We start from the raw sequence: 17,698 nt of genomic DNA, 5'->3' as shown, positions 1-17,698 counted from the left end.
TGCCGTTCTGTCAAACAGCCATGGGGCCCCATTAAACCTAAAGAAGGATAGAATGCTGGTGGATGTCAGTGGACACCTGAGACGCAGAGGAAGTGTGTGTGTGTGTGTGTGTGTGTGTGTGTGTGTGTGTGTGTGAAGATGTCACTATTAAGAAACAGCTTTGAGGCTGGGCGCCAGTGGCTCCCGCCTGTCATCCCAGCTACTCAGGAGGCTGAGATCTGAGGATCGCAGTTCAAAGCCAGCCCAGGGAAGGAAAGTCTGTGAGCCTCTAATAAACCACCAGAAAACCAGAAGTGGTCTGTGGCTCAAGTGGCTGAGCGCTCGCCTTAAGCAAAAAGAGCTCAGGAACAGTGCCAGGGCCCTGAGTTCAAGCTCAAGGACTGACAGAGAGAGAGGTGGGGGGAGGGAAGGAAAGAGGAGGAGCTTTGAGCATGGAGATGTAAGACTTGGGGTCCCCTCCTCTGACTGTCGGTGGCCGTGAGGTATCAGGTCAGTGGAGCACTCTTGCGTGTTCATTTCTTCATCCCCAGAATCAGAAATTAGACTTGCAATCCTCTTCAAGAGCCCGTTCTGGCTCCAGAATGTTCCAAAAGGATAATTCTTTAGCCGGCGGGAGAGTGCGTCTGAGGAAGCCTCTAGCTCTGAGTCAAGACACAGCAGCTCTGCTCGGACGCTGACGCCGCCTCCCGTGGGACCGGGGGGGGGGGGGGGGGCAGAGCGCCTGGCCGTCAGGAAAGCGTTTAGAGTCTCGCGTGTTCTCCATAAGTGGGCAGGGGAGAAAGATCTGGAGATAAGAAGTGCAGAATTTCCTGAAGGGAGGGAGATAGAAAAGGAGGGAAGGAGGGAAGGAGGGAAATAGAAAAGGAGGGAAGGAAGGAAGGAGGGAAGGAGGGAAGGAAGGAGGGAAGGAGGGAAGGAAGGAGGGAAGGAGGGAAGGAAGGAGGGAAGGAGGGAAGGAAGGAGGGAAGGAGGGAAGTAAGGAGGGAAGGAGGAAAGGCAGGCAGGAAGGCAGGCAGGCAGAACTGGGGGAACGGCGTGACTAGCAGATACCTTGTCTAGCAAGCGCAGCACCCTGATTTCAGTTCTCAGCACCGTACTACAGAGCAATGAAATAGCGGATCTAAATCTCATGGGCGCCTGGCAGGACTGGATTAGAAAAGGCCCGGCTGCCTCGTGGGGTTGCTCCCCGCCCCCAGCCCCCCACTGCCCCGGCTTCTGACTGGGGTGAAGAGGAGGCAGCAGAGGATTCTGGGTGGCGCGTGGTTTTCGGAACATAGCATCTCTGAGAGCCTGAAGTCTGCATCCTCTCTGGCCCGCGGGTCTGCTGCTGCTCCCCGGGGTCTGGGCTGGCTCAGCTGCCCCCCCGGGGTCTGGGCTGGCTCAGCTGCCCCCCAGGCCTCTCTCTCTCTCTCTCTCTCTCTCTCGGAAGCTCCTTCTTCTCTCGGCCCTCCTGTGCTCATCTCCAGGCCTCGGGCAGGGCTTGGTGTGAGCGCCCCCTCTTCCTCTCCTGCGGCTTCCTCTGCCCGTCCACCTTGCTCGCAGCCTGGTGGCTGGGGCGAAAAGGACAGGGACAAAAGGCCCACGGGGGATGAGGCGTGTGGGGACCCCCGTAGGCTCCTCCAGAGAGAGGACTCGGTAGTCTCTCCCATCTACACAGACTGGTGATGAGGGACGGGAAGGAGGTTGGACAGCTGGTCTACCCACCTGCCGCGCCTCCCGTCAGCCTATCCAGGGTGCCCAGCGGATGCCCCAAAGCCCTTGATGCCTCCCTGAGTCTCACCCGCCCAGCCCAGAGGAGGCCGCCCTCCTGCTGCCCCCAGCTCCAGCTGCAGTCTTCCAGCCAGCCCCTCCTTCCTAAAGTGCTCACCTGACTGAGCACGGCCCATGTCCTTCCCGGGTGCTGCAGAGTTGAGTGGCCCGTGCAGTGAGCAATGGGGGAAGGCGAGGGCCAAGGCCTCTCCCATCTGTGTGAAGAACCAGGGGTCCTGAGGACCCCTAGGGGCCCGCCCTACTATGGCCAGCTGCCCTGGACCAGGTGTGGCCCCTTAGAAGGCCTGGGCCTGGGGAATATGCCAATGAAGGGAGGAGGAGAGCAGGCTGCAAGTGGGCGTGGCCACCAAGAGGGCGTAGCTCAATGGCAGGGGCGTGGCTGAAGGGGAGGGTGTGGCTTGAGAGGCAGGGGGCGTGGCCAGCACACCTCCCCCCCCACCTCTGTCATCCTCCTGATGCTCTGCTCCCCAGCCCGAAGTCGGGGTGCGCCTTGTCAAATCTGACAGCCTACACCACAGGAGGCCAGAGGAGAGCCAGGCCCTGCTTCCAAGCTGCAGACACAACCTGGAAAGAGAGCCCATGTTCTCGTTAACACTGAGAGGCTCATTAGCCACAGAACCCCCCCCTGCCCCCCCCCCCCTCCATCCTCAGCTTCCCCCAGCAGAAGGTGAGCCAGTGCTCTCTTGGGAGGAGCCAAGGCCACAATTACCTGTATGATGCATGGGGCTCAGGGATGAGGGGCCTATAAGCCCAGATCCTCCTTTCCTCCTTTTCTGGGGCCATCCTCTGTCCTGCCCTGTGTGTGTGTGTGTGTGTGTGTGTGTGAGAACTGGGGACAGATCAGTTGAGTCAGGACATTGGGGATTCTGAGACCTGGATCTTTTGTTGCTGCTGTTGTTGTTAATTTCCCCCGGGGCAGAGAAAAGCATTCGTGGTAGCCCTGTCCGCACCCGCCCTCCCTGATGAGGCCCAGCCCCGAGACTGGCCCAGCGCTGGGCAGCACCAGGGACGTGGTTAGGTCACGTCATCCTAGCTTCTCAGGAGGCTGAGATCTGAGGACCATGGTTCAAAACCAGCCCGGGGCAGGAAAGTCCATGAGACTCTGATCTCCAGTGAACCATCAGAAAACCGGAAGTGGCGCTGTGGCTCAAGGGGTAGAGCGCCAGCCTTGAGCTGAAGAGCTGAGGGACAGCGCCCAGGCCCAGAGTTGAAGTCCCACGACCGATACAAATAAATAACTAAAAATACAAACTAAAGCAAGGCTCACGTCTACCTCCACTTGTAGAACGTGGATTAAGGTTCAGAATGGTGGAGGAAGCTAAGACCGGCTGTGCCCGGGGAACACTTGAGACTTGTAGACAGGGCCTTGTCACCGAGCTACACAACTGTAAGGACAGTAACTTGGTGCCATTCGCTTGGGTAGCCGTCAGACTGAGGCCTCCCGATGATGACTGCCTCCTGAGTTGCTGGGATTACAGGTGTGATCCACGAAGCCTGGCCTCATGGGATCATTTAACAACAACGCCCCAGAGCAGCCTTTGGGGGCTCCCCTCGGCCATACGTTCCTTCCGTCCCTGGTGTAGAATTCTGCTCCTTCTTGGGGTCCCGCCCAGGGGGCCTGACATCTCAGCTTATGCCCGGCCGAGGTCATCAGCCATGAGCCCCTCTTCCCTCTCCACCCCTGTGCCGGGGCCTTGGCCCCCGCGACCCCCTCCTGGCCTGCCTGACCACGCCCTTTCTCCCCTGTCCCCGCTGCAGATTGAGATGCTAGAGCACAAGTACGGGGGCCACCTGGTGTCGCGGCGGGCGGCCTGCACCATCCAGACCGCCTTCCGCCAGTACCAGCTCAGCAAGAACTTCGAGAAGATCCGCAACTCGCTGCTGGAGAGCCGCCTGCCCCGGCGCATCTCCCTGCGCAGGGCGCGGGCGCCCACGGCCGCCGAGAGCCTGGCAGCTGAGAGGGCGCTGGTGGAGAGCTGCGGGCTGCTGGGGCTGCCGCTCACGCGCGCGCCCTCCCTGCCGCCCGGCCTGGCGGGCACGCTCACCGAGCTCGAGGACTCCTTCACCGAGCAGGTGCAGTCCCTGGCCAAGTCCATCGACGACGCCCTGAGCACCTGGAGCCTCAAGACCATGTGCTCCCTGCAGGAGAGCGGTGCCTACCAGCTCCACCAGGCCCTGCACGCGGGCTCCGCACAGCCCGGCCTGGAGGTTGAGATGAGGGATCCGGACGGCAGCGGAAGCGGCGGCGCCGGCGCTGTCCCGGGGTCCGGGGAGGAGGCTGCGGAGGCCGGCCTGTCCCAGGGTCACAGCAGCACCCTCATGATGGCCTTCCGGGATGTCACCGTGCAGATCGCCAGTCAGAACATCTCCGTGTCCTCCACGGCGCTGTCGGTGGCCAACTGCCTGGGCGCACAGGCCCCCGCCGCGGAGCCCGCGGCCAGCAGGGCCGATCGCGACGAGGCCCCCGGGCTGGGGGACCAGGACGCCACAGCTCGGGGGGCCACCCCCACCGCGGACTCCTGTGCCGAGCCCGAGGCCGAGGCCGGCACCCAGCAGCCGGAGGCCGCAGAAGGCGTGGTGGAGGAGGCTGCGTCGGCTGAGGTGGAGGAGGAGGAGGAAGAGGAGGCCGGGAAAGCCGCCGAGGCGGAGGGGGGAGAGAACTCGGAGCGGCTCGGTGGTGGCAGCAGCGGCACCTCGGCCACGCCAGCCAGGCCGGGCCCCGAGGCGGCGGCCTCGGCCTCCAAGGAGGCCCTGCAGGCCATGATCCTGAGCCTGCCGCGCTACCACTGCGAGAACCCGGCCAGCTGCCGGTCCCCCACGCTGTCCACAGACACGCTGCGCAAACGTCTCTACCGCATCGGCCTCAACCTCTTCAACATGTGAGCCACGGGGCAGGGGCCGCCGGGGAGGGGCCGGGGCCGGGGCGGGGCTGTGGGCCTACAGCCCTAGCTACTGTAGGAGGCTGAGATCAGAGGATCGGGGTCGGAGGCCAGTCTATACAGACAAATCCATGGGAGATTTTTTTGTTTGTTTGTGAGGCTTGAACTCGGGGGTTGGGCGCTGTCCCTCAGCTCTTCAGCTCAAGGCGGGCGCTCTACCACTTGAGCCACAGCACCACTCCCAGTTTTCTGGTGGTTCCTGGGAGATCAGAGTCTCACAGACTTTCCTGCCCCGGGCTGGCTTTGAACCGTGATCCTCAGACCTCAGCCTCCTGAGTAGCTGGGATGCACACTTTACTGTTCCTCCTCCACCGGGCACAGAGTCCCTGAGCTCCTCCCAGCAGCATCTAGAGATGGGTGGCGTCACCCCCATTCTACAGGCCAGCAAACTGGGCGCTCAGAGAGGTCTGGAGGGCCGCAGCCGCTCAAAGTGGTAGCGGGCAGCAGGGCTTGGGAAGCCAGGGCCGTCTGACCGATCTGCCACGTGCTGTGGTTCAAAGCCAGCCCAGACAGGAAAGTCTTTGCAACGCCTGTCCCCAGTGACCCCCGGAGGAGCTGGATGTGGAGCTGTGGTTCAAGCACCAGCTTTGAGCAGAAAACAACAACAAACTCAGGAACAACACTCAGGCCCTGAGTTCAAGCCTCAGGACAGACAGACAGAGACAGACAGACAGACACACACACACTTAACATGCTGGGCAGAGTGCTCTACCAGAATCTTCTTAAATTAATTAATTAATTGAATTTTTTCTGTCAGTCCTGGGGCTTGAACCCAGGGCCTGGGCGCTGTCCCTGAGCTTCTTTTGCTCTAGGCTGGCGCTCTACCCCTTGAGCCGCAGCACCACTTGTGTTTTTTCTGTGTGTGTGTGGTGCTGAGGAATTGAACCCAGGGCTTCGCGCGTGCTAGGCGAGCGCTCTACCCCCGAGCCGCCTGCCCAGCCCTCTACCAGGTTCTGAATGTTGCTGCCCGTCTGTGTCCTGAAATTGCCTCAAGACACAGCTGGCCCTACGCCCCCCGAAACTCACCCCTGACAAAGGGGGCCGAGGACAGGGCCCTTGGACCCACCGCGTCCCCCCTCAGCCTCTTGGGGTGTCCGGGGTGGGCTGGGGCCCTGGCGGGGAGGAAGGGGCTCCTTGGTTGTCCTGGGGGCCAGAGCATGGGAGGCGGGGACGGAGGAGGGCCTTCTGTCCCCCCCCCCCGTGAGGTGCTGGGGTACGCTGTGCCCAGGTGCCAGGGTTCCCAGGGGGTTCACGGGGCACACAGGAGGCCCAGGCTGCCTGGGCTCACCTCTCCCCCTCCCCCGTTCCCAGAAACCCAGACAAAGGCGTGCAGTTCCTCATCTCCAGGGGCTTCATCCCCGACACCCCCATCGGCGTGGCCCACTTCCTGCTGCAGCGCAAGGGCCTCAGCCGCCAGATGATCGGCGAGTTCCTGGGCAGCAGCAAGAAGCAGTTCAACCGCGACGTGCTCGAGTGAGTGCCGGGATTCCAGGCGTCCTCTCAACCCTCGGCCCGGCCGGCCCAGAGGGGGCCAGAGCCGCTAGACTGACACCCCAGGGCTGGCGCCTCCCCACCAGGCTTCGACACCCCTGGTGTTTTCTGGGGGCTACCCCAGCTGCTTCTTAAAGCACGGCCTCAGGAGCGTGGCGTGGCGGCGGTGGGGCTGAGCTGTGGGGAGGGAGGGGAATGAGAGGGTGCAGGGGTGCAGCAGGGGTTCTCAAGAGGTTAACGGCTGCGAGCTTTGCCGGATCCGTGATGCGTTTGCACCGCCGGATCCGTGATGCGTTTGCACTGCCAGAAATAACCCGCCGGCCGCGGGAGGGGAGGGCTTTAATTAAGCCATGTGAGCCCAGAAGCGCTGGATAAAAGGGGGGTTCCTGCTGGCCCCTCCCAAGGGAACAGATGCCCCGCCCCGCCCCCCACACTCCAGCCCCCCCCCCCTGGGTTCCCCACAGCGTCTGCCCGCTGCTGAGATGGCGAAATCCATTTCCTCTACACGCTGCCGCTCAGCCGGCTCATTCCAGAATGCTCCTACAACGCACCGTGTCTCAGCTGCGGGCAAAGCTCCCCCTCCCCGCTTCCCCCCAGCATTCCCGGTCAGGAAGAGGTAGCGGGTTCTGGTTACTGTTCCCTGGGCTCCTGATTACGTTGCTACACACTTCAAAGCACAAAAGGCACCCGTGGCTCCCGCCTGCCACCAGCGACTCAGGAGGCTGCGAGCTGAGGATCGCAGTTCAAAGCCAGCCCGGGCAGGAAAGTCCGTGGGACTCTTGTCTCTACTGAACCACCAGAAGGCAAAGAAGTGGCGCTGTGGCCCGAGTGGTAGAGCGCTCACCTTGAGCACAGCAGCTCAGGGACAGCACGCAGGCCCCGAGTTCAAGCCCCAGGACCAACCATTCCTCTCACCAACAAAAGAAGGCAACCCAGACTTCCCCGGGCTCTGTCCCGCCCAGCCACTGGTTAGCAGAAAGCTGGTGAGGAATGCAGCTTCCCAGGCTACCTCCAAACATGCTAAATACAGTGTGAACACCCCGCCAGAGGACAGCGTGGGGGGTCCCAGAGCACACATGGGGGGGCGTCCTGGTTCAGGGGCACCCCGTGACCCCTCCTGAGCTCCCCATCCGCCTAGGGCCAGCATTTCTACCCGGCTGAGTGCGGGGAGGGAGCTGTGGAGGGAGAGCAGGGGCGCGCTCCCCATCTTCCACCTGAGCCCACGCTGGAAACTAGGCCATGGCGCCCGGCTGGATAGATCCCCCTCCCAGCTGCTGCGGCCCCCCCTCCCCTGCCCCCCAGCCCTGGCCTCCAGCCCACTGCCACTGTTTGTGGGGGAGGCTTGGGCCAGGAGGAGCATGGGGAAAGGCTGGAGGGAGGACCCGCAGCAGGGGGGGGGGAGAGGGCAGGCGGGGCGGAGCCCTGTCTGGGGTGGACGCGGGGGAGGGGGCTGGGGGGCCTCCTCCCCTGCCCTCACGCCCCCCTCCTCCGCCCTCAGCTGCGTGGTGGACGAGATGGACTTCTCCGGCGTGGAGCTGGACGAGGCGCTGCGCAAGTTCCAGGCCCACATCCGCGTGCAGGGCGAGGCGCAGAAGGTGGAGCGGCTCATTGAGGCGTTCAGGTGACCCCTCGTCCCCGCCCCCACCCCCTAGAGGATCGCGGGTCAAAGCCAGCCAGGGCAGGAACGTCTGTGAGACTCTCATCTCCCAGGAACCCACAAAAAGCCAGAAGTGGTGCTGTGGCTCAAGCAGCAGAGCGCCAGCTTTGAGTGAAAAAGCTCAGGGATAGCACCCAGGGCCCTGAGTTCAAGTCCAAGGACCGACACATGTGCATGGGCGCGTGCACGCGCGCACACACACACACACACACACACACACACACACACACGGCAGCCAGTGACCTCCCTCAGGGAGCGGCGTCAGCCCCTCCCCAGCCCCCCTTGCTGGAACTGGGGTGGAGGGAGACTCACGGCCCTGCCTGTGCCCCCCCCCCCAGCCAGCGCTACTGCATGTGCAACCCCGAGGTGGTGCAGCAGTTCCACAACCCCGACACCATCTTCATCCTGGCCTTCGCCATCATCCTCCTCAACACCGACATGTACAGCCCCAACATCAAGCCGGACCGCAAAATGATGCTGGAGGACTTCATCCGGAACCTCAGGGGTGAGGCAGGGGCCAAGGGAGGGGGAGGGGGGGGGGCCCTGGGAAGATGGCTGGCTTCCCAGGTATCGCGAGACCCAGGTGGGCCTCTGCGCTGACCTGTACTGTGTGACCTACAGGCTGGGAGTGCCGGGATTACAGGCACGCACTACCATGCCTGGTTTTCCTGTTTGTACTTTCCTATTACTGTGTTAACATGACTAGAGCCTTCTCTTCCTAGAGAGGCCCACCCGATTCCCTCTGCTTCCTGTCCAGCCCTCCTTCCCCAAACCCACCCTGGGTTCTTAGGGAGGGAAAAATCACCGGTGACATCTCAACAACACTGCTCAATGCCACCAAAGTCTCTACTGGAAGGAGGGGACGGGAGGGGGGGGGATGGCTGGGGGGGGAGGAGGGTGACTCTAAAGGGAATGAGATTGAACGTTGGAAAGATGGCGGCAGAGGCGGGCGGAGGGAGAGGTCGAGGCAAATACAGGGAAGACAAGGGGGTGGCTGAACGGAGGGTGAGCAGGATTCTTTACGTCCTCGGCGGTGGGAAAGAGCCCTGAGGGGCGGGCAGAGAGCTTTCCAGAACCTGCGGCAGGGAGCGCCCCGGCACTGTCCTGGATTTCATGGGATTGGGGAGCGCGCCGGCCCGGGGCTCTCACCCCCCCCCCCCCCCCGCTGGCAGGCGTGGACGACGGCGCGGACATCCCCCGGGAGCTGGTGGTGGGCATCTACGAACGCGTGCAGCAGAAGGAGCTCAAGTCCAATGAGGACCACGTCACGTACGTGACCAAGGTGGAGAAGTCCATCGTGGGCATGAAGACGGTGAGTGCCCGGCGCGGCCCCAGCCCCGGTGCAGCCCCAGCCCCAGCCCCAGCCCCGGTGCAGCCCCAGCCCCAGCCCCAGCCCCAGCCCCGGCCCAGCCCAGCCCCAGCCCCAGCCCCGGTGCAGCCCCAGCCCCAGCCCCAGCCCAGCCCCAGCCCCAGCCCCAGCCCCAGCCCCAGCCCCGGCGCAGCCCCAGCCCCAGGCCCGGCCCCGGTGCAGCCCCAGCCCAGCCCCAGCCCCGGCCCAGCCCCGGCCCCAGCCCCAGCCCCGGTGCAGCCCCAGCCCCAGCCCCGGTGCAGCCCCAGCCCCAGCCCCAGCCCCGGTGCAGCCCCAGCCCCAGAGCAGCCCCAGCGCAGCCCCAGCCCCAGCCCCAGCCCCAGCCCCAGCCCCGGTGCAGCCCCAGCCCCAGCCCCAGCCCCGGTGCAGCCCCAGCCCCAGGCCCGGCCCCGGTGCAGCCCCAGCCCAGCCCCAGCCCCGGCCCAGCCCCGGCCCCAGCCCCGGCCCCGGTGCAGCCCCAGCCCCAGCCCCGGTGCAGCCCCAGCCCCAGCCCCAGCCCCGGTGCAGCCCCAGCCCCGGTGCAGCCCCAGCCCCAGAGCAGCCCCAGCGCAGCCCCAGCCCCAGCCCCAGCCCCAGCCCCAGCCCCAGCCCCGGTGCAGCCCCAGCCCCAGCGCAGCCCCAGCGCAGCCCCAGCCCCAGCCCCAGCCCCAGCCCCGGTGCAGCCCCAGCCCCGGTGCAGCCCCAGCCCCGGCCCAGCCCAGCCCCAGCCCCAGCCCCAGCCCAGCCCCAGCCTCGGCCCAGCCCCGGCCCAGCCCCGGCGCAGCCCCAGCCCCAGCCCCAGCCCCAGCCCCAGCCCCAGCCCCAGCCCAGCCCCAGCCCAGCCCAGCCCAGCCCAGCCCCAGCCCCAGCCCCAGCCCCAGCCCCAGCCCCGGCCCAGCCCCAGCCCCGGCCCCGGCGCAGCCCCAGCCCCGGCCCCGGCGGGCACAGGACACAGGCGCGTCCTGGCAGTCACTGCGCCACGCGACCGTGCAGAGGGGTGATCGGGTGCGAAGGCCGGCTCAGGGAGCGGGGGTCAGGGCCCGGGCCCCCCCTGCCCTGGTCTGCGCTGCCTCCCGGGGGCTGTTTCCTATGCAGGGGGGTGGCAGGGCGATCCGCCTCATCCCCACCATCTCCTGGGTGCACGAAACGTGCAAAGACCCGTCTCGGGCCTGCGCAGGAGGCCTGGCTGCGCAGAGGAGGCTCAGGGTCAATGCAGGCCCCGCCTGGGAGCAGGAGCAGGTCCCCCCCTGTCCCCCGGGGCCGCCAGCTCCTCTTCCAGAAGGTGGGCGCCGCGCACCGGGGAGGAGGCCTTGAGGCCCGGCCGCTCTGCTGAGCCCAGGCCCTGGGTTTCAGGTGCTGTCAATGCCACACCGCCGCCTGGTCTGCTGCAGCCGGCTCTTTGAGGTGACGGACGTGAACAAGCTGCAGAAGCAGGCCGCGCACCAGAGGGAGGTGTTCCTCTTCAACGACCTGCTGGTGGTGAGCTGGGGCGCTGGGGACCGGCTGGGGCGGGGCCAGGGCGCTCTGGGGCCACGCCCACTGGGCGGGGCTCATCCACCCCACAGGCCGGGACTGGGGCTGTGCTCCGAGGCCCCGCCTCCGGGGATGGGCGGGGCCAGCTCAGGATGCTTCCCAGGCCCCGCCCACTGGGAGGAGCCAAAGCACCACACACCTGGATGCTCCCAGGCCCCGCCCACTGGGAGGAGCCAAAGGGCTCACCATCCAACAGGCCAGGACCCATGCTCCCAGGCCCCGCCCCCTGGGAGGAGCCAAAGCACCACACACCTGGAGGACTCACCATCCAACAGGCCAGGACGGATGCTCCCAGGCCCCGCCCCCTGCGTGGGTGTGGCCAGCTCAGGATGCTTCCCAGGCCCCGCCCATTGGGAGGAGCCAAAGGGCTCACCATCCAACAGGCCAGGACCCATGCTCCCAAGCCCCGCCCGCTGGGAGGAGCCAAAGCACCACACACCTGGATGCTCCCAGGCCCCGCCCCCTGGGAGGAGCCAAAGCACCACACACCTGGAGGGCTCACCATCCCACAGCCAGGACGGATGCTCCCAGGCCCCGCCCCTGGGGTGGGCGGGCTCTCAGCCAGTGCCCTCTGCCTGGGAGCGCGTGGGTATGAGCTAGATCAGGAGCCGCGTGCAGTTACCTGGGAAGGTGGGAATACACAGCCCGAAGATCCTGGCTCTCCGAGGGGCAGGGGACACACCGCGCATTTCCATCCGTGCTCCTGCGTGGGGAGTGTGTACCGGGACTTGGTGTGCAAACGCCACACTCAGGACATGCCTGGCGTTGTCCTGAGCACCAGGGGCATGAGCAGGGCTTGGCTGAGGCTTGTCTCCACCGGCCCTCTGTCAGGAGAAGAGGGGGCTGGAGCCAGCCCCACCTGATCTCCTCTCGTTGTCCCGCACCCCTAACTCCATGCCCTCCACGACGCAGCATAGGAAATTACCGAAATTACCTTATCCCTTTCTTGGCTTTTGCTGTAGCGTCCTGATGGCAGGCAGGCAGGAAGGATGGATGATGGACGGATGGATTTGTCCTTCATTCTTCCCCTGGGGTCAGGAGTCAGCTCACAGGAGGTGCTGGATAAAATATATACCTGTAGAGCAACTAGTTTAACTGACCTGTGTCGGGAGGAGAGGAACAGAGATAAAAAAAGAAGCAGCTACTGGGGCGGGGGAGGGCTGGGGAGGGCGCGGGAGGAGGGGCAGAGAACAGGTCCACCCGGACAAAAAGTCGATGAGACCCTCAGCTGAGCAGACAGGCCAGGCTTGGCGGTACAGGCCTGTAATCCCAGCCACCCTCGAGATGTAGGTAGGAGGATTGCAATCCGAGGCCAGCCAGGGTAAAACGAGCAGGAAACCCTACCTGAACATAAAAGCCCACAGAGGTTGGGGCACGTCCGAAGTGCGCACGAGTCCACGTGTGTGTGTGGGGGGGTCCTTGTCTCGCGCAGATTCTCAAACTGTGTCCGAAGAAGAAGAGCTCGTCCACGTACACCTTCTGCAAGTCGGTCGGCCTGCTCGGCATGCAGTTCCAGCTCTTCGACAACGAGTGTAAGTCCAAATGAGATGAGGTGGGGTGGCGGCGGACGGGGCAGACCCGGTGTTTTGGTTTTGGGGGCTTTTTTGTCAGACGTGGGGCTTGAACTCGGGGCCTGGGTGCTGTCCCTCAGCTCGAGGCTGGCGCTCTACCCCTTGAGCCACCGCGCCACTTCCGGTTTCCCGGTGGCTCCCGGGAGATGAGCGTCAGGGCCTTCCCTGTTGGCAGATTACTCCCACGGCATCTCGCTGGTGACGCCGCTGTCGGGCTCGGAGAAGAAGCAGGCGCTGCACTTCTGCGCGCTGGGCTCCGACGAGATGCAGAAGTTCGTGGAGGATCTGAAGGAGTCCATCGCGGAGGTGACGGAGCTGGAGCAGATCCGGATAGAGTGTAAGACGCGGCGGCACCGGGCCTCAGGGCCCAGGGGTGACGGCTCAGCGCCAGGCAGGGGCAGCCCCCCACCTCCGCCCCAGCCCCTCTGAGCGAGCAAACTGGGGAGCACAGAGAGGTTCAGGACCTGCCTGAAGTCACACAGCAGCAGGGAAGCTCAGATCTCAAATCTGGGCCCGGCCAGCCGCCCCCCCTCCCCTCAGAATCGGGTGCGATAGCACCTGTCACCTCTCGCCTTGTTTCCCACGGGACTTGCTTGCACTCAGGGCATGTGGCTGGGCCGTGAGACGCCCACTTTAGGCTTCCTGTGTGTGCTGGGGATGACACCCCCACCTCCCCGCCCCCCCGCCACCCCCCTTCCCCAGCCTCATGGACTTTCTGCTGCCTGGGCTGGCCTCCAATCACAATCCTCTGGTTCTCGGCCTCCTAAGTGAGCTAGAGCGACCCTTGTGGCTAGCAAGGATTCAGTGTGGGTTAAACCAGGCAGAGGGAGGGGGAGAGGGAAGGAGGGGGGAGAGGACGGCGGGGGGGGGGGGGATAAAGGACAGGGCTCCGGAGCTGCGGGGGGGGGTTGCTCTCCCTCCTCTCCCCTGCCCCCGTCTCCCCCCACGCCCCCGCGTGCTGGAGGCCGCTCTCCTCTGACCAGGCCCCTCTGTGTCCTCAGGGGAGCTGGAGAGGCAGCAGGGGACGAAGTCGCTGTCCCTCAAGGCCGGGGGTGCCCAGGTGGACGCTCAGCCCAAGCAGGGGTCCCCCCCAGGTGAGCGCGGATCCCCAGGCTGGCCGTCCTCCCCGCGGGGGGAGGGAGGGGCAGCACAGCCAGGAGCCCTTCAGTGCGTGCGTGTGTGTGTGTGCATGTGCGTGCGTGTGTGCATGCGTGTGTGCGTGTGTGTGTGTGCGCACACGTGTGTGCGCACGTGCTCCCGCCAGGCCTGGCGCTGGAACTCGGGGCCTTGCTTCTTGCCCAGCCTTTCTGGCCCACGGCTGGCGCTCTACCACTGGAGCCACAGCCCCCGCCCAGCCTTTTTTGGTGTGGCTGTTGTTGGTTCATCGGAATCACAGGGGATTCGTCTGCCCTAGCTGGCTTTGAGCCTCAGTCCTTGGAGCTCAGCCCCCGTTGGCTGGGATTACGGGTGTGAGCTACCATGCCCGGCTGAAGTCTCTTTATCTGGAATTGCTCTTCCGCTCTCCCTGCGGTCCAGCCCCGGTCACCACCTCCCCTCCTCCGGCCCCCAGATGGGGAGGAATCAGATGGCAGGAGAGTTAGGCCCCAGCTCAGTGCTTCTCCCCTGTACCCCTAGCCCTGAAGGGGGGGGCAGGAGGAGGTGTCCCCACACAAGGTCCGCTTGAGCTGGTAGACTGGTGGACGCCTCGGGCCCCCGCCCCCCAGCTGGCCCGGAAGCCGCGCTCAGGACAGACGGACAGCAGCACAGGGACGGCTAGGCAGGGCCGGGGGCCTGGGGCTCCCGCCTGCCAGGAAAGCCCCACCGTCCGCTCGTCCACTGTGATCTGGTCCTGGCGTGCCCGGCGCTGCCCTCGGCCTCACCTCAGCTGGGGTCCGGCCTCTCGGGCTTCTGAGAGCCCTGGTCAGGCCTGGGCGGGCGGCCCGGGCCGTGTTTCCTGATAGCAGGGCGGAGCCTGGCTGCCCAGAAGTCCCGCCCCGAGGGCGGGGCTGTGGGAAGCCGAGCTGGTGGTGACACTCAGCAGGTCTTCGGTTCCCAAGCCTTTTTGTTGTTGTTGGTGGAGGTGGTGGTGGTCCTGGGGCTTGAACTCTGGGCCTGGGCGCAGTCCCTGAACTCTTCACTTCAAGGCTGGTGCTCTACCACTTGAGCCACATATATGGCGCCACTTCTGGTTTTCTGGTGGTTCATTGGAGATCAGAGTCTCACGGACTTTCCTGCCCAGGCTGGCTTTGAACCTTGATCCTCAGATCTCAGCCTCCTGAGTAGCTGGGATGACGGGCGTGAGCCACCGGCGCCCAGCCTTTACCTCTCAGCTAGGCTACATGACAGAGACTAAAGACAGCCCCTTCTCCCTTGGACCTGGCGCCCACAAATCAGGGCTGTATCTTCACCAGCATCCCCAGCCCCCAGGGAGGCTTTTGCAGCACGATGCGCGCTAGACTGCTGTGCTAGACTGCCCAGGCCCAGAGAGGTTCTGCCTCTGGCGGAAAGTCACACAGCTCAGACCCCACTGGGGCCTGCGCCCCAGCCCAGGCTAGGCCCCGGGCGGAGAAGCTTCCAGCCCTGGTGGCCTGAGCCAGCCTTGTGCCCTTTGTATTCAAAGCCAAAAGCCAGCCGGCGGCCGGGGAGAAGCCCGCGGCGGCGGCCGAGAGCCCGGGGGAGGTAAGTGAGGCCTGGTGCCGTCCAGGTGAGTGACCCCGAGGCCCGCGCCCGCACCGTCTTCCTTCTCACCGTCTCTGTTGTTTCTCTTCCCAGGTTTTACTCAGTGCCTCCCCAGCCCGAATCTCCATTTTACCAATTTCAAGAGATACAATTAAAAGTTACTGCTAGCATGGGTAATGCCACCTCCCGGCGCCGGCCGCCCCCTCCAGGGCGGAGATCCGGGAGACGCAGCCCCCTCCCACACCCCCGCCCTCCCTCCCTCCCTCCCCAGCAAACCCCCCGCCCGTGGTTCCACAGAGGGAGTCCCGTGCCCCCCCCCCCCCAGCTTCTGGGCAGCGCCACGCTTCCGGATCCCTCTGGGCAAAGCGGACAGGGGTGGGGAGCAACTCAGGGCCGAGGCCGGACCCCGGAAAGCCAGCCTTGGGCTGCGTGCGATTAGAACGAGCGGCGGGAGGCGTTCCCACCCATCCCCAGGCCACAAGCAAAGACAGCCCCAAAGCCTGGTCCCCCAGGGGCCCCCTCCGTGGCCGCCAGGCCCCCCGCTGCTTCACACACACAGTCCTACCCCCCCACTTCCACCCGGGGGTTGGATCCTGAGCCCCAGGGCCCGGGGGCCTTTTCCGTCTGTCCCGGCGCCCAGCCCCACGCTGCGGTGTGTGTCTGCGGGGACACCCCACTTTGGAGGAGAGTACAGTTCCAGCAGCCGAGCCCCTCCCCCGGCCCCCCTGTACAGCACCAGCTCCCCCTCCCTCGGCCCCCCCCCCACCTCGGGCTCCAGGGCCCTGCGGCCGCGAGACCCGGGCTGCAGCCTGCCAGCAGCTCCAGCGCTCCCTCCTCCCCCCCTCCTCCCCTCCTCCCCCTCCTCCATCCCTCCTCCCCTCCCCCTCCCCCTCTCCTCCCCCTCCTCCCCCCCTCCCCTCCTCCTCCCTCTCCTCCTCCCTCGCCTCCAGCAGGTGCTTCTCCATCTCTGAGCTGTCCTAACTCTGCTATCCATGCCCACCTGTCTGTCTGTCTGTCTGTCTGTCTGTCGAGTAGGGAGGGGAGGAAGGGGAGCGGGTGATTTGCTGTCACTTCTTGCTTTTCACTCACCGGCTCTTCCACATGAAGGGCGCAGGCTGGCCGCGCACAGGGTGCCCCCACGGGGAGGTGAGGCGGGGAGGGAAGGCAGAAGGCCGTGCGGGCCGGCCCTGTGGGAGGACTCGGACGCGTGGGGCGTGAAGGCTCCCTTAGCTCCGGGCGGAGCCGTCTTGGGCTGGGCCTGGGATAAATCCCTGGCTGCGGCCCCTCTGCAGTGAGTCTGGGTGGTGGGAAGCATCCTCAGCCTCAGTTTCCCCCCTGCCCTGTGCAGCGGGGACACAAGTAGGAAGCATCCCACCCCGGGTATAGGATAAGGAATTAAATCCTGCTTCTGGAACCTTCCGGCCTCTCTCCTGTCCCTGTCCTCCAGGTCTCTCGCTAGCAGAGGCCGCCAGGCCGGTGCACTCACGCCGGCTCCGTGTTCTGCCACACTGGGGCCCGCACGCGCCCCTGCCCGAGGGGTGACGCTTAGAGAGGCCCCCCCCTCCCAGCACACCCCCCCCCCCGCGGGCACACTTAACCAGAGCCCGGTGGGGTGCTGTCTTGGCGAGTGCCATCTCGGGGTTCGGACAACCCTAGGAGAGGGGTTGGGGAGCGGTAGGAGGGTCTCAGCGTCAGGTCCTCCGGCCCGCAGCGCACCCCTGGGGGGCATGAAGGGGCACAGGTCACATGCCCTGCTCCTCCAGCTCTGTGGGTGGAGCTAGCTCAAGAGGTGGGAGGAGCTAGCGGGAGGGGGCGTGGTCAGAGTGAACAGATCGCAGGCTGGAGGCCAGGGCTGTCCCCCCGGGGGCCAGGCCGGGTGAGGCCGTGGGTAGAGGGGGTGGCTGAGCTCAGGAGTCCCCCTCCCCCGGCAGAGGGGGGAGGCTCAGGGTCTTCAGGCCGGGGAACTGGTCTGTAACATGTCACGCTTCTCTGGCTGTTTCTAAACTAGGTATCAATTCACAACAGGCTCCAAACGCCCCAGCACACGTCCGGGCTGGGGGCCGAGAGGGGACCTCCGCCATCACCGCCACCACCGCCGCCGCCGCCGCCGCCGTCAGACCCGCAGCCTAGCCCCCCGGGGGAGCCGGCCCTGCGACCTCTGCCCCCCGCACCCCCTGGCACCCTGGTCCAGTGCCAGCAGATCGTGAAGGTCATCGTCCTGGACAAGCCCTGCCTGGCCCGCATGGAGCCCCTGCTGAGCCGGGCCCTGTCCTGCTACGCCGCTGCCTCGTCCCCCACCCCCCTGCGGGGCCCGGGCTCCCCCACGGCCGCCCACCAGCCCCCGCTGCCCCCGCCCCCGCCCCCCTACAACCACCCGCACCAGTTCTGCCCCCCCAGCTCCCTGCTGCTCCGGCGCCGGGGCTCGGGCGGCTCCCGCAGCCTGGTGTAGACACGGCTTGGTGTCTTCCACGTCTCACCGCAGCTTGGGCTCAACACGGGGGGGGGGGGCCCGGGGGGCCCCACCTCCTGCTGCTCCCCCTCCAGGCCTGACACCACGCCCCCCTCACCATCATCTGGCCCACGGCACACCACGCTGGACCCCGGCCTCGGGGCTGGAGGACACTGAGGAGGTTGAGGGCCGGGCTGGCCAGCGGGCTTTGGGGGGTCTGTTGGTACCCAGGCTTTGGAGAAGATGGAGGGGGTGAGAAAG

At 65.7% G+C, this 17,698-nt stretch overlaps 1 protein-coding gene across 1 annotated transcript in view; it reads left to right on the top strand.

The window, feature by feature from the left end:
* The window catches only part of LOC122102533 (IQ motif and SEC7 domain-containing protein 3-like), a 38,910-nt gene extending 21,473 nt beyond the window's left edge, over positions 1–17,437 (top strand). The window contains 11 exon segments of the mRNA XM_042673275.1: positions 3,529–4,649; positions 6,021–6,182; positions 7,699–7,821; positions 8,196–8,362; positions 9,030–9,169; positions 10,559–10,684; positions 12,171–12,270; positions 12,485–12,646; positions 13,311–13,403; positions 14,930–14,988; positions 16,997–17,437. Of these exon segments, the coding sequence (XP_042529209.1) occupies positions 3,529–4,649; positions 6,021–6,182; positions 7,699–7,821; positions 8,196–8,362; positions 9,030–9,169; positions 10,559–10,684; positions 12,171–12,270; positions 12,485–12,646; positions 13,311–13,403; positions 14,930–14,988; positions 16,997–17,437 (2,694 nt within the window).
* Positions 17,438–17,698: the final 261 nt, after the last annotated feature.

The sequence above is a fragment of the Dipodomys spectabilis genome, unplaced genomic scaffold (assembly GCF_019054845.1).
Source record: "Dipodomys spectabilis isolate Male_0828 unplaced genomic scaffold, ASM1905484v1 ptg000785l, whole genome shotgun sequence".
Taxonomy (NCBI): domain Eukaryota; kingdom Metazoa; phylum Chordata; class Mammalia; order Rodentia; family Heteromyidae; genus Dipodomys; species Dipodomys spectabilis.
This window is presented reverse-complemented; position numbering and strand designations above follow the sequence as displayed.